Below are 16,026 nucleotides of genomic sequence, written 5' to 3' on the forward strand. Positions count from 1 at the left end.
CAACATGTGAACACTTCTGTGCAGACAGAGAATAGAAGTTTAAATATATTTAAAAGTAAACTATAACTGACAGCTCATAAATCATCATGACACAATCTGAGCTACACAACATGACAGCAGCTGCATTAAAGAATATGAATTTTCAGTCTTATGTGATTAATGACCATCATCTTGTAAACACTTGTTCAGTGGTAACCATTTATTTAACCATTATATCAGTAAGTATATGAAAGACATCACTTAAAACCAGTTGGGATGTAACAGTACTTTTCCACTGCAGATAATATTTCCTAATGGTATAGTTAATGGATTATTTAACATGAGCTGCAGCAGATGGATTAAAAATCTCTACTTCATGTAAGGTCCACCGCCTCCGACAGGCTAAAGAAAATATTTCAGAATTATTATAATTTTTTGAGGTAAGTGAAATCAATGCTTTTTTTCCAGACTTCTTTAAGACCTGCAGATTCCCTGGACAGACGCCCGCATGTGGTTTTAATAAAGAAAGGCTCAGAGCACAGAAAGTAAATGAGCTTAGGTCTGTGCATTAATACCGGCTGAGTGTATTGTTGACAGTGTGTAGGTAGTAGAAAGCACTCGAGCCACAATAGATCTCAGAAAGTGGAGGATTACTCGACAACCAACGGAAGAAGTTGGAGAATGAAACTAAAAGTCTGGTGTAATGAACCGTGAGTAAAAGCTAAAAGGATTCTGTCTTTAGTGAGACGTAAAAGAGGGTTTAGCAGCCGTTAGGTTTAGGATTAGAATCCTTGTTTTAAATAAATCACTGCGAGGATTATTATTGGGTTACTGCTGACACACCCTTCAGCTCTCACATCAACATATGGTGCACCCCCCAACACCCACAAAGGCAGAAGCAAACATTTCATTGTACAATAAACCTTTAATAAATAGTTTGTCATTAGTTTCCCATATTTACATAATAACCACCATTTACTTATGTTGCCATACTCATTTCTTGGCTAAATTTAGGCACACAGAGAGGGGGGTTCAGGCCACAAACCACGTCGTACTAAAAACAGGAGTGGCTAGCAGGTAAGTCTTGAGAAATAGAGCATAATTGCACCATACAACCAAATAGACCAAGAGGCGGCCGTCTCCTTGAGCGATTAAATATATACATTTACTGTACGTACAGGTGAGTTTTGTACATTTGCAGTCATCTGCGTGGGGCTGGTGCAGAATCTTACCAATTTATGAAGGATCGGAATTTACTGTGTTGGTCCAAGAAATGATGCATTAAAAAAAAAACAAAAAACAATGATATTCAGAGATTAAATCAAGAGCAACAGCTTCTGGTTAGGTAACACCCCCTCTGAAAGAATAAAAACTATGCGACAGGTGAGTGGAAACTTCGAGGGCGCAGCGTGGTCAACGCATACAGCTTGGATTCGGACATTCAGTGACTCGGAGCTGATCAAATGTAACTAACCATGATGAAAAGTTATTAAGTGAAGACCGAGACTGGAAACGCAGACAGAGACATTTGGTTATTCACCATCTAGCCACAAATATTCCTAAATTTGTATGAAGTTTTAAAAGTATAAAAAAAAAAAAAGATTTAAAACTCATCTTCAGCCAAAGAAAATTAAGACATAAGAAAAAAAGATAGAACAGTCACACACACACACAGTATGAAAAAAGCAAACCAAAAACAAATTTGGCACAAAACACATGATGCACATTTCACTTCAGAGATGTTAAGCAGCGCGAAAACCCACCGTTAGCTACGACTTCACCAGATCAGGATGTAATTTGGTTGTTTTAAATGCACTTGGGGCATTTTCAAATTAACTGTTGAAAACCGTGAAGGGAACAATTTACGATTTGTTAACAGTCTGTGAACAAAGGGAACACAGCGCCACTGGTGTGAAAGCACCGAAAAGAACCAGACGCAGCCGAGATCAGCCGGTTACAGAGCTGCAGCCCGACCTGGGGCGAGGAAGGTGACGACAGCAGCAGCAACAGACACCGTGACTCAGAGCAGAAAGATAACAAATTCTAATCATGAAAACTATCAGACACCGAATGTTGCAGAGGTTTCTTCTTGCATGTTTCTAAAAATTTTGATTTGTTTTGTTTGATGGGTTATATCTATAGAAGACTAATGGGAAAATCTGAGTTTAAAATGATCCAAGGCCTAGCATGTAAATTATAAACTCTAAATTTAAAGGATTTTCACTAATTTTAACTAAAGGTTTAGTATCTATTGGAGGATGAAAAGGACGAATTAATCTTATTTTTAATCTGTTGTTAAAGTGGTTATTTAAATGAAATGTGTTATTTTTCTGAGTTGTTTAATTTGATGAATAATTATATTTAATGTTTTAGCAGTTAGCTTTAGTTTATTAGAATGGGAACCCTGTTATTTTAAGTGTTTGTATAGATAAAAATATATAAAAGAGAAACTGGATGTTTAATTTTTAACCTCAAATGAAAAATAACTCAAAAACATCCGCTGTTAAAAAAAAAAAATTCTGCAGCTGATGCATCTGCCAATACTGAAGCAGCTATTCTTTCCCTCGCCTGCAGGAGGCGCTCCGCGTTCCTGCATCTACTGATCTCAACTGCTGCTGAATGTCCTACAGGTGGTGCAGGTTGACAGTGAGCAAACAGCGCCCCCTTGTGGAGAATCTGCAGTCTATTGAATGCGGGTTTCAGAGTTTCACATGTTTAAGTTTCTACCACGTTAGTTACAGGTCAAGAGATCTAAAATGTCGGGGATAATATGAAAGCGTTCTTATCCGGTCACCTCGGTCCAAATCTTTGTCCATTACGTCACAAACTCCATTACTGATATCGTTTAACCTAATGATATTTGTCCGTATTAACAGTCAGTGCCAACACTGACATGCTGATAGCGACGCTCCAGCTCCTAATGGTCCAGAAGCTTTATAAATAAACCTTCACCCTGTCGGCAATAAAACATCAGCAAACTAAGTAACGGGAAGGACGTGAAACCAAAACGGAATTAAAAATGTGTAACGGCTCCGATGGGAGCGATAGCGTATGATTACAGAGCCTCCTCAGACCTCGGTCTTCATACAGGTTACGTAATATCTATATATTTATATATCTTAAGTCACTTCAAGGCAACATTTGTTTCTTGAATAAAAACGTGAAGCACAACTAGCCTTCAGTTCAAACGGAAAAATATACAACCCAAACTGTACTACTAATCTAGAGAATGGCAAGTAAACATTGAAAAAACAGTTTCCGCTAATAAAGTGGTCTCAGTTGCACACTCCCCGTCTGTAAGAAGTGTGACAATTAAACAAAGTGTGGTCTTACGAAGCTTTATCTAAGTGAACTGGTTGACTCGTCCTATCTGAGACTTGGCAGAGCCTCTCCAAACGCTGCCCTGCAGAGGCTCCGCCCTCAGGTGTACAGTTACTGTGCTTCCCCGCTGTGTGCGCTCAGAGGAAGAACCGTGTTCCCTTCTTGGAGCTGTGGTGACATCAGAACAGGAGTTAACTTGTGTGAAACCGAGAGCGAAGCGTCCAACTAACTGTTTGTTGCGCTTCTGTCGGAACAGACAGACAGAGTTGGCGCTTCGCTGGCTACAGGAGGAATATGAGGAATCACACGGGGATTTAGTAACGTACACTCTAAACCAAATCACTTCCCTTCTGTGTTGCACCAGTAGGGAGCGAGCTGCTGTATGCTCCACACGTTTTATAGAAACCAAAGAGTCCAGCTCAACCAAGTCACACACACACACCTTTCCACTGCAGCCCCAAAAAAAATAAACTCAACACACTCTCTGTGCAGGGTCGTTAGAGAGTCCTCAAAGTCCCCCGCTTTTAAAAAACAAAAGGGCTGCTAAGGAACGAGTGCCCACTTTTGTGCTGTGGACACAAACACAGACACTTGCACCTCTCAGCGGCACTCAGGTCTGATGCGTGCCTGAGGTGTGAGCGTGTCCATGTGGTAAAATGTGTGTGTCTGTTCATTTGTGCAGGGGTTTTGGGGGTGGAGAGAGGGTGTCAGCCCCTCCTTAGCTGAGGTTATACGCTGCTGTCCTCCAGCAGAGGCTCCTTGCCCTCTGCCCCGCTGCCCTGGGGGCTGTGGGAGTGACTCTGTGCACCGTTGCTGTGCTTCTTGTAGGCGCCGGGTCTCGCGCCGGGTCCCGTGTGCTCTGGGATAAACAGGGCGACCAGCAGAGACAGCAGAACTGAGCATGCACCAAAGAGGAAGGGAGGCCCGGGGATGATGGAACTCTGCAGAGGAGGCAAAAATAGTTAGTTAAGCACAGCTACAGTATCTGCAACATATTCTTTGTATTGTGTAAATGACCCAAATGCCATTTTTTCCCCATTGATATTCACCTCATCAGTGGGGTTGGCCATGTTGAGTTTGGCCCCTTTCTCATTGCCGTCTGTGTCAGTCAGCTCCACGTGGAACAAGTAGAAGACGAAACCGTAAAGCGCCGGACCCAAACCGTTACAGAGGCCTCGGATCCCTGTGATCATACCCTGGACGACACCTACACACAGACACATGCAAACACAAGATAATGAAGAAAGAGTTCTGGAGTGATATTTTTCTATAATTTGGATTAATGGACATGTGTCCGCGATGGGAATCTGACATTCTGATGTCCTCAAGAAGTGTAAGTCACGGCCATGTGTGTATCACGTCTGTTTGTCGGTATGTCAAGATTGATTTTGACCTGAAAAAGGTTGGGTTTGTCCTGTTGAATATCTATTACCATCTAAAATGATTCCTTGCCAATTACATAAACCAGGAGAAAACACTTTTGAACACGTATAGTTTTGGTTTCAAATAGGCAGCCCAAAACATAAATTCAAACAACCAGCTAGAAGCTCACCTTGTTGGTCTGGATCTGCGTTACGGGACACGATGGCGCTGATGGCAGGGAAAGTGATGCTGGACATGGCTGCTACGGCTCCTGCAGCCCACATCATCCTACAACCAACAACATGCTTTTGTTAAAGATAGAGACAAAAGGTAGTTTTAACCCTCAATTTTGATCATACATATCCTTGAAGGGGAATTATAGTATATAATGATGGCATATTATGGTTAATGCATACAAGCAGCTTCTAGCTCTCTCTCTTTCTCGTTAAGTGTCCCTTCACTTCTCTCTGTGGATTCTATCCAGCAGTAAGAGATTCTGGCACCTTCAACAATCCTGTGCTTGCCCCCATTTAACCAGCACGACCTCCTTTGTCTGCCAACTCTGAGGCTCTTTAAATGACCTCACCTGACTTCATTAAGCCTCTGGCAGAAAGTCTTTGGCAATTAAAATACCTTTCTAGTCAAAAGACAGACGTGACAGTCACGTTACATAACTTACAAGTTAGAAAAAATTAATACATTTAGTACTTAAACTGGGATAGTGGGATAGCCTGAACTAGTTTATTTGCCCACCTACATTTCAAAACTTAACAAATACATAAATTCAAAAAACTTCAAGAATGATGCCTTTTTAAGAGTCTGTCAGATTTTAGCATCACCAACTTGTTGAAGCAACACTGATTAACTCTTATTTGCTCCCCTCTAGTGGTCTTTTAAGGGATAATAACAACAGTGAGGCAAGAGCAAAGGAGTTCAAGTCTAGAACAGCATGAAAACACAGTATTTTGATAACTGTCAAATCTGTACATGTTTACTGGGGCCTAAGGTTAATTATTGAGTATTAGGTCAAATTATTTTTCCAGTTGTAGATTGTTTCAGGTTTGTTATAATATAGGAAAACACTACTGAGCAATATCAGACTGTACATATCTTATTTATTTACATATTCCACTTTACATATGCACATACTCTGCACTTTTACTGTTTTTTTGGCACTTCTGGTTAGATGCTAAACTGCATTTCGTTGTCTCAGTACCTGTACTCTGTGCAATGACAATAAAGTTGAATCTAATCTAATCTAATAAATGTGCAGTGTTCGACTTGAGTTGAATGAAGCAACACAGGACTGTGGTTTTGCTTCATGTTACAGGAAGTTCTTTGTCGTCTTAGATGAACTTCCTCCATCATTTGAGATGATATCCGCTCTGTGACGCCGACTCACTGTCTCTCTACTGACTTTTATGATGCTCAACCAGGCCTGTGAGTCTGAGCTCCACAGATACATAAGTGACCAGTGATGGACATTTAAGGTACAAAAAACCTATTCCTTGATTAAACCTTATTATTAACCACTTCCTATGTAATATAAAGATGTGTGTGTGTGTGTGTGTGTGTGTGTGTGTGTGTGTGTTACTGACCAGGGCTGAGAGCCGAAGCCGTACCACGCCAGCTGGAGGATCTGGAAGCCAAGGCCGAGCAGGATCGTGTTCTTATTTCCTATTGAACGCATCAGGATCCCCAACACAACCGTCTGAGGAGACACAGTGAACAGGTTATAGAAGACAGCAACACAGGTATGAAGTAATGTAGAAAATAGTCTTTATCAAATTTTCACGTCATTCTAGACTCTGACAAAGAGCTGGATTTATAGTTGATAGAAACAAAACACGATCGACAACATTATTTATACTCAGTTTTACTAGTTCACCCCCTCAAATGTTAAGAGTTGCTGCTTTTCTTTGTCGTCTGTGGTTGTGAAGTGAATAACTTTGGGTTTGGAGCAAAAAAAGAGAAGAAATTTGTCTTCTATGTACACACTATCTATTGTCTGTCATGGAAGTTCCACCGGATACATTTGTGTTTTTATTTTATCTGCATCTGTCGCGCAAAAATGATCAGAGTTCAGTGCATGTCTGGAAGCAGCTTCAGATGATTGTTTAATTCATTCAGGAAATAATTGGTGATAATTCAATAAAGGAAATGCACAATAAAAGAGAGAAAGAGGATGACTCAGTATCACAAAATCAACAACAACAGGAGGAGGGTTTTCTCCAGTACCTGAGCTATTATTGAGAGGATCCCCACTACAGCGATGAAGGCAGCCACTGTCTCGGATGTGAAGCCAATAACCTGAGGGGGAGAATGTGTTAAGATAACACAGGTTAGGACATGATTGTGCACGTAAAAGACAATGAGGATCCTCAACACAAAATTAAAGAAAGGGGTTTGTTTGCAGCCTTTTGTGATCACTTTCTGCATCTAACAATAACAAGGACTCTTTTTCCTCTGCTTCTTCTGTGGCGTATTTAGGTCAAATATGTTGACCTTCATTTCCTGCAATAAAAGGCAGCAGCAGGGACAGAGCAGCTTGTGCGAGGTGTATATAAAATATGACCAGGAACCGGGAGAGATGTACAATAAAGAATTTTGGCAAAAAAGAGAACATGAGGGTGTGGTGAGAAATGTTCGCTAGAGCAACTTATCCGTCCTTTTCAAGATGGTTTTTAAAACCTCTGTGTATCAGACTTGCCCGACTGGTTCAACTGACATTGTTTACACAGACTTAGAAGCCCTCAGTTCAAGCAGTTTGGGAAAAAAGGGGGAGATAACACCTCGTCAGTCTATCTCAGAGCGGCCAGCTGCTGCCAGTCTATAAATAAGCTTCTGAATCGGTCCATTTCTGGCTACTTGTGTTTTCAGATGTGCTGGTTTTCTTGTGGTAACATTTTGCTGAGACACTTAATGAATTTGCTTGACTTATTGAAGCACTGAAAGCGGCTGCTCAGCAAACCTGCAGATCTAATCTTAAAGCGACGTAAGGGAAAGTGTGTGTTCGACAAATTTCAGCAAGTTGTTGCGAGGCCATTCCCCGAGCTTATCAGTTGCAATGTAAGCTTTATATTAGAAACATTAAAAAGGTTAAAGTATTCATCTGTCACATACAACAGTCACACATTATAATGTCCTCTTTAAGGAACCATAACTTCACCGTACATTGATCCAAGATACCAAAAATCACACCATTTCCTTGGTATTAACAGTTGGTGGAGTATAAAACGGACAGACACATGTGGTAGCAGGTGTTCTCAACATGTCTGAACAATGTTTGTCTTTGCAATCCAGTCATTTCTGTGGCCTTCCTGGTTTGAAGCAGTAAACAGGGAGAGCAGAGTATTACCTGTCGGAGATAGAGGAAGAAGCTGGAGTATTGGCCGGCCTCTGGGAGGTAGGAGAGAAACACTGTGATACAGATGAGCAGCACCGTGGAGTCCTGGCCCACTTTACGCAGAGACTGGACAAGAGGAAAGCAAGAACAATTAGTCACAAGAATTTAAAACATGAATATTTTGGCTTTTTTAACCAGGCTTCCTTATTTCATCAGACAAAAAGCAACACCATCATCAGCAACTGTTAGGTTAGGTATTTTACTCACAGCAAAGGGGTCTGCCTGTTCCCAGGAGATCGGTGCCCCCCACGATGCTGGCCTCATCTTCTCTGGCAGCGACTCTGGCACCGCCACTAGGATGAAGCAGATGTCGAGCAGGGCGATGGCCGTGGCGAGGATCACCACCAAGGTGTCTCCGTAGGTCACAGACAGGTAGGCTCCAATGGCCGGACTGGTAACCAGGCTGGCTGCAAAGGTCGCCGATACCTGGAGGGAGAGGAGAGCAGAGCTGATGTGAGCAAAACATGAGGGGATCAATGTTTCCTTTCATTGGTAGGTTCTTTATTAACTGTTTTGGTCTCTATTGGAAAGTGTTACAAATACTGATCTAATTATTCAGTGGTTATGTTTAACAGAATGGTGATCAGTGTTTCTCAGCCATCGACTTACCAAACCATATGCTGTGCTCCGCTCATGCTCCTGCGTGATGTCGGCCACGTAGGCAAAGATCACAGAGAAGGTGACGGCAAAGACACCGGACATGGAGATGACGGCAAAGTACCACCTGAAAGAAAGGAAATTTGCTCATCAGCACAAACAAAATAACTAAAGCCAAACCTCTACTGTACTTCAGTAAAAGCAGCAGATATTTAACGATGACTTACATTGGGGTTAAAGCTTCTAATATCAAGTTACCAATATAACTAACATATAACCTTTATAATTATTTATTTTGTAACATTGTATGGACATAGACTGATTCTATTAAACTGAAAACAGAGGAAAAGTGTTGGTGTTTGCACTCACCATGGGCTGATCTTCATCAGTGGAATGGGAGCACATGTGAAGAAGACTGTTAGCAGCAGGAAAGACTTGCGTCCCCATACATCTGACAATGCCCCAATCAGAGGAGCACTCAGAAATGATAGTAGGCCCTGGAAGGGATAGAGAGAGAGAGATGGGGGAGGACTTGGAATTAACTGTACAAAGAATGTTTCAGAGAAGAGAGTATTTGTTGAACCCAAAACTGTGAATTGATAACTGGAGAGAAGCTCACACTTACACTGTAGACACCGCAACAGTTGTGCTCACAAACAGAAATAAATAGTGAATCTAAAATAATTACAAGATTTCTTTAGACACTCTCTCCTTCCTGAAAACCATCTGTCAGGGTCCTTAACGCTTGAAAATGTGTTTCAGATGAACTTTTCTGTTTCTAGCCGACTGACTAACAGTGGTTACTCTACAGCTTCTTGGTTTTAACATGCAACTAAGCTAGTGTCAAGCAGGACGACACTAAACAAGAGCACACATGCTCAGAAAATCTGCCATGGGCAAATAAAAACAAGACAAAATCCCTGTGCTAAAGAAGGATGACAACTGACATGAAATGCACCAAATGATGTAGGATATTTAATATTTTAATAATCCACAAAAGATATTAAGGTATACAAAAGTATAAAGAAAGTACATTATTGCTTATGTTTTCCTTTCTCATCAAGTCTAAAGTGGATGAAAGTGTTTACGTCAATACCACAGAAAGTTATTACTTGCAGTAGATAGAAAAGATTTGATAGGTAGAAAAACACAAGATAACAAATAAGTATAACTGTTGCAATTCTGCACATGTTTACGTTATAATGGCGTCATGAGAGACAGAACTACAGCAGGTATTTACTGTTGTCTCTTACCTTGACTCCATGAATAAGCCCATTCATCAGGAATGTGTGTTGGGGGAATGTTTGGTGTAATACCTGGAGAACAAACACAGATAAAACCACATGAAACCCTTTATCCACACAGTCTGCCTCAGGTTTCAAACTGTGACCTACACTGGTTGTTTACTTTCAAAGGTTAAACAAGTAAGACAGCGCTGAGCAAAAATCAAGTAATCAAACAAATGACAGAGGGTAGAAATTAAGAAATAAAACAATAGATTCTATCACTGAGGCCTGAGACAGAAAACTAGACGGTGCAAATTTTCACTAAGATGAAGAAACACAAATAGTGTAGATTTTTTTTTTTTTTTTTTCCCCACAGGGCTTTGACCCACATGTTGAGAACTGGCATGTAAACGGAGTTACATGCTACAATCACACTGGAGATAAACATGATAGACATTCCTCATGAGTGTTAAATCCTTTTAATTTCACAGAATAACCAAAAATGTTCCCACACTGCCGACCTAAATGTTGTGTCACAGATCGGCAGGTTTCTATTTTGGAGTTGTTACTCCCTGAACATATCTCATACTCTTTGGTCAGCAATGTGACATGTGATGAACTCCCTACATTCTTTCCAGTGGCCTTCCTCTAGCCAATCACAGCTGGAACTGAAAATATATTTTCAGCCCAGGGCCTGGATTCTCACAGGAGTCGTGCTCAACCCGTTTTCTGTTCTGAGGCACTACACGTTGGTGATGTGTCATTTATTGGGAGATTGAATAAGTTTCGGGTTTTGATAACACCCGACAGGACAGGTGAGCTTCGATACATGACCTGTTTGGGTGTGTACCAAATGCTGTGATGATGTATTTATACTTTTAGTGAATACAATTGCGAAACAGTCAAGATGAGTAAAGCCAGACACTGGAATGCTAAGACTAAGACTTGGGTAATATTATTATTACACCACATCTTTCTGGAATGTCAGGTTATAAATTCATGTTACATCATCTGATTTACTGACATCCATTAACTGATTTAAATTTTGTATTTTCTGTTATAATTGAATATATTACTGCAGGCTCGAAATGTCTCAGAGAGCCGTACATATACATCAGCAGGGCCACACAGTCCTTTACATTTTATTTATTTTAAATATCCAGATTTTTTTATTTGGAAAAGTAAAGGGAATTAAAACGCCTTTATTGGAAGATAGAAAAATATATAGATACGTTTTCTAGTCGACCATGTTAAGTTTATTCCTGCTGTTCCACAAGCAAAGACCTCAACGGTTAAGTATTTCAGGATATTTACAGCCAGACATGCCATTCCTATATTATTTTAACTTTGTGGGAATACATAGGGGACAAGGGTTGTTTAGATAGTTAAAAATCCATGAGACGTTCAGTTCAAAGTCCACAATGTCTTTAATTTAATTCATGACGTGCGGAGCTTGACCGAGACTCAACAACAGGGTCTGGTTATTGTTTAGCGGTAAAGCTCATGGCATGGCTGAGAATCCCCTCTTTTCCTCTGGGAGTCAGTTACACACACAGACTGTGAATGCTCAGTGAAGACTGTTGCTGCTGGATACTAATGAAGCCGTGTGCTCACTGGGAGCATTGAAGCAGTCCCTCTCATTTTCAGGCGCCTTCTGATTAGTCCAAAATGCAAATCCTGCCTCCGCCCAGGGATCTCGAGGGCAACAAACCCCAAGTAATTAATGCTCGACAGTTACAAACACACACAACCACCTCCTCTTCAAACAACAGACTGGAAAGTATGCATTACAAAAGCCTGTCTGGTCCACACCATGTGGCTCACAGATGTTTGCTCATCATTTGTTTGAGTCATAAATTTCCACAAAGTAATTTGCTTTTGGTTATAAAAGCATGCATATAAAAGAAACTAAAGATAAAATAAAAATAAAAAATTAAATAAATGCTGGAAAAAAACAGGAAAGCTGAAAACTACAAATATACTATTCGTGCTGGTTTGAAATAAAACTTGTCATCAGATCTCGTTTAGAGAAAGCAATCACTCTTTTTTTAAATATTGACTGATGATTATCTGATGGAAGCAGTTTCTTTAAGAACAGGTCACATTTTGGACCACAAAAAAAAAAACCCCTCTGAAAAATACAGTTGGAGTTTCCTGTAGCAAATGCTTGAACCCGACCAATCTGCAGTGCACTGAGGTGGATGTGTCGCGTGGTTTGCCTGGCATCTGTGCAGTGGCCTGACACCACAAACCAGTGACCCCCGTGATAAGCCTTTTCAACAAAGAACTGGTGCTCAGACAATAAAACTGTTTGATGCCCTATTCATATTTCTCAGTCCATTAGAGCTTGGCAAAACATCTGCCAGCACACAGGAACCAAAAAACAAAACCATGTCACCCAGGACCTTGCTCAGTTGATTGGGGATTCAATTATTCATAGACACTGATGGGCCTTGAGTGATTTAATAGGAAATGTCACTCGTTGGATATGAATATACAACAAACTATGATGTCAATTAAGGAAACGGCTTGTCTACATGAAAGCGAGTGTAGCCGGACTTACCGTGAGCATTGGGGTGGTGAGGAGACCCCATGCAAAAAACTCCAGGAAGATGACCACCACGGCATGGTAAACACTGGGCTCACCGATTCCCTGTGGCTGGGTGGAGACAGACACACACACACATAGATAGAAAGGAGTTTAGCTGACAAGGATCAAAACAAACAAACATGCATCAAAGAGCCTGTTAGTGTTGGCACATTAACCTCGAACTGGGGATCTATTTTTAGGCAGCATTGAAATAGATACTAATGATGGTGGCTGATCCTATGGAACAACCTATAGTTGGGTAAGAGCGTGTAAAGAAGTTGTGAAATGTATATATTTTTTTTTTACTCTGGACCTTCAGAAGAAGTATCTGTACTGAAGGAAATGCTGATTAGAAATTACACTGTAAATTTTTATTACATACAGTACATAGCTGAGCAGACAACAAAAAAACTACTGTTTACATGGACATTCAATATGAACCTAGTTAAACCAATAGAGTTTTCAACTGTAACACGTAAACAGGAAAATTAATGGATCTATCAGCAACTTATGTAAAACACCATAATCGAATGAATAATGTCTTACTCAGAATAAGGCCAATAGTATGCATATTACTGTCCATGCAAACGCAGTCACTCACTCAAAAAGCACAGCGGTCGGTACATTAACATGCACATATAGAAATTGCTCATTGCTTAACACAGGCTTAAGGTAAATGTTTGACATGGAAATTTAAATGATTAACATTAACCTTATTTCTGAGACATTATAGCCTGATAATCAGACTTGGCTGCCATTTCACTCAATTTAGTCTATAATAAGATACTTTATTTTACATAATTATACAATTCTATTTGAATGGCTGAATACATTTGACACGTGATCTGCAATTCAGAGGCCTGGAACCAGTTTGATGGTTAAGTTTTGTTGTAGCACAAAGAGCTAATGGAAAATGTGGTGTTTTCTGTTGATGATCAGGTCTAACACGTATTTGTTCATCCCATTAGTCCTTTCTCCAGCAAACCTGGTTTATATCAGGATATAAACCAGGGAGAAGAGAAATTATTCAGTCTAGACATTAAACTAATATACAAAACAAATGTTATACCATTAATTCCTTGAAATCATACCGTTTAAAAAAAAAAAAGGTACAACATCTGAATATTTGGTGCTATACTTTACTAGGTCACTTTAACCACAGATCTATATCTGTAATTAGCAAAACACAAACTACAATAGGTTTTTATCTCCCTTTCTAGATATAAAGTTTGTTGGAGCGAGCACGATGCTTAGCAAGAAACACAGCAAGGTGTAATAATTGTGGAGACTGTAGACTAACAACCAGGACACAAGCTACTGGTTTAACCACATGTGTGGTTTGTAGTTTCCGCAGGTGGGGAGAATGAAATAGTACCAGAAAACCAGTCTACAGGAACTCCGCCCCTTTTGTTCCATGAGAACTCACAATATGGTCACACCACCGGCTTCATGGAGAAAATGAGGAACAATGTTCCATCGTATGAATGTTGCAACTTCCTTTCTAGTGAATGGACACCCAGCCACAATTTTTTTCAAAATCGCATTTTGTTATTGACTAGTGAGCGTCTAAGCCTATTAGATGCACTGGCTGGATGTTGATAGTGAAATCTTAATGGCTGAGTGGTCAGGCCAAGCTGCGGTAACACAGTCGAGCAAAAACAATAATCTGAACTAAGGACCTCGTTGGAGTAGAGCCAGGACGGAGATGCTGACAGACTATCATCAGTGGGACTGGATCATTAGTGTGTGGGGAAAAAAAAGAAGTTTCTTGTTCCATTCATTATGTTTACAACTTTGTGTGCCTTCATATGGATATATCCAGCATGTTTGGTATATATCTATCCAACCGATTACATAAGCAACACTGCCACCTCACTATATTTATAACAATCCCATCATACTCACTCGCTGCCCACTGCCTAATTTGGGACAATCTTTGCTTCCACCATCTAAAATGATCCAGGTCACTACAATCCCTTTGCCTTGATATTTAACCAACATTATGCAACGGTGTCATCCTGGCTGGGTCACAGGTGTCATTGAACCGAAGAAGAAAGGGGGGGGGGGGTTATAAATGTGCCAGGACCAACGGGCCCAGGCTGATAATTAACCACACATCACACATCAGCACCATCACGCTGTGCACAACGCAGCACATGCAGCAGTTAAACAGCACGTCACACTACACAGCTGATGTTAGCTTCAGCAGAGACAGTCCGTGTTTCACTCGCCCGGGTTGTTGACTTAAAACCCGTGTTTGCTTATTCTCCCAAGCGAAACCCAGTGTTGAATGAAACGTTGCACATCAGCCCACTAATACATCTCACACCGTAGCACTGGTATTTACATTTCTATTTAAAGTTGAGCTCTCAAGGTTTTGCATAGCTCACAATAACAGGATGCATCCACAACAAATTATAGCACATTTACGTGTGTGCAGTGTTTTCAGCACATAGTCCACAACCGGTTTAATACTTTACTTTGTGTATTCTTACAGTTTAAATGCGGCCTTTGTTTGCACTGTTTGTTTACTACCTCACTATTTCCCAGTGTTATGCAAATTAACTGCAGCAACACTGTAATTTCCACAGATAAAGTACCATCTATCCACCAGTAAAGACTAAGGGTCTTTTATCCGACAGGATTCCGATGCGTTGCCTCTCACACATTGTAGTATTTGTACAACACTTGCCCTGAACACGGTCAGTCTATTGTAAAAAGGGTAGAAAAATAACCTCAATCACCGTTTAACACAGATGCTAGCGAGCTAACGTTGACCAGGCTGCTGTTTGTGCCTCGTCGTGCCACACGGACATTTTTAACCAGAACTTAACAAACCTAACGTGTCCCCAATTTAAAGAGCTGGTTTAAGTTGGATAACGTGAGGTTGAGGGCGGTTGGATTATTGTATACGAGGGCGGCCGATGGAGGAAAACACAGCTAGCGGCTAGCCGAGCTGACGTGTAAACCACCAGCACAAGCGCAGGCCGCTAACGTTAGCCCGTGCTAGTTAACAGCTAGCTGCGTTAGCTTAGCGGTCCCAGCTAACGGACCTGCCGGGTACTAACCATCGAACGCCGCCTCTTACTTCTGCGTTTTCTCGACATAAACAGCGCTGCGGACTAACTCCGGCGGCCGCGGGGCCGGCGCGGCTCAGTGACAAGCCCGGGCAACGAAGATAAATAAATATTTAACTCACACTTCCTCCATCTTTTATTATAATTTTCTTTGCAAGAAGAATGCTGCGGTTCGGCCGCTTTTTCTTCTTTTTCTCCCCCGTCATTGTTAACTTATGTCCATTCTTGGTGTCAGCGGGTCATCGTCGCGCCTGTTGACAGAGAGAAGAACACACCGACTGGGCCACTTAGCCGACAACAGCTCGGCAGCTGGCTCCGGGCAACAGCTAGCGGTTAGCAGCGCGCTAACTCAACGATGATTTCTCATCCCCGCCTCACTTCAACGCGACTTCCGCAACCAGACGGAGCACCCGCCTCTTCAGTGCAACGCCGCTCGGCGATTGGTCGTCCGCTAAACGCGCAAACCCA

The 16,026-nt window shown here is 41.2% G+C and overlaps 1 protein-coding gene across 2 annotated transcripts; it reads right to left on the reverse strand.

Moving 5' to 3' along the window:
* Positions 1-884: 884 nt before the first annotated feature.
* mfsd14a2 (major facilitator superfamily domain containing 14A2) lies at positions 885-15,958 on the reverse strand. Of its 2 annotated transcripts, none has more exons than XM_035169938.2 (12): positions 15,681-15,958; positions 12,455-12,544; positions 9,919-9,981; positions 9,035-9,162; positions 8,678-8,792; positions 8,276-8,494; positions 8,021-8,134; positions 6,901-6,972; positions 6,261-6,373; positions 4,853-4,950; positions 4,350-4,507; positions 885-4,241 (listed from the first exon to the last, which is right to left on the reverse strand). In XM_035169938.2, the coding sequence occupies exons 1-12, from the start codon at positions 15,762-15,764 to the stop codon at positions 4,029-4,031; spliced, it is 1,467 nt and encodes a 488-aa protein (XP_035025829.1). In that variant the 5' UTR covers positions 15,765-15,958; the 3' UTR covers positions 885-4,028. The 2 variants fall into 2 exon arrangements, with proteins under 2 accessions (XP_035025829.1, XP_035025828.1); XM_035169937.2 differs by having other exon boundaries at positions 12,455-12,550.
* Between the last annotated feature and the right edge of the window lie 68 nt (positions 15,959-16,026).

The sequence above is a fragment of the Hippoglossus stenolepis genome, chromosome 11 (assembly GCF_022539355.2).
Source record: "Hippoglossus stenolepis isolate QCI-W04-F060 chromosome 11, HSTE1.2, whole genome shotgun sequence".
NCBI lineage: Eukaryota > Metazoa > Chordata > Actinopteri > Pleuronectiformes > Pleuronectidae > Hippoglossus > Hippoglossus stenolepis.

What these genes read in the sequence shown, in the direction of transcription:
- mfsd14a2 (XM_035169937.2), bottom strand. Translation starts at nt 15,764, where the DNA reads ATGACGGGGGAGAAAAAGAAGAAAAAGCGGCCGAACCGCAGCATTCTT. An exon ending in GGCTTATTCATGGAGTCAAG is followed by an intron (nt 9,163 to 9,918) that starts GTAAGAGACAAC and finishes TATCCCTTCCAG; the next exon opens with GGCCTACTATCATTTCTGAG. An exon ending in GGCTTCGGCTCTCAGCCCTG is followed by an intron (nt 4,951 to 6,260) that starts GTCAGTAACACA and finishes TGTTGGTTGTAG; the next exon opens with GATGATGTGGGCTGCAGGAG.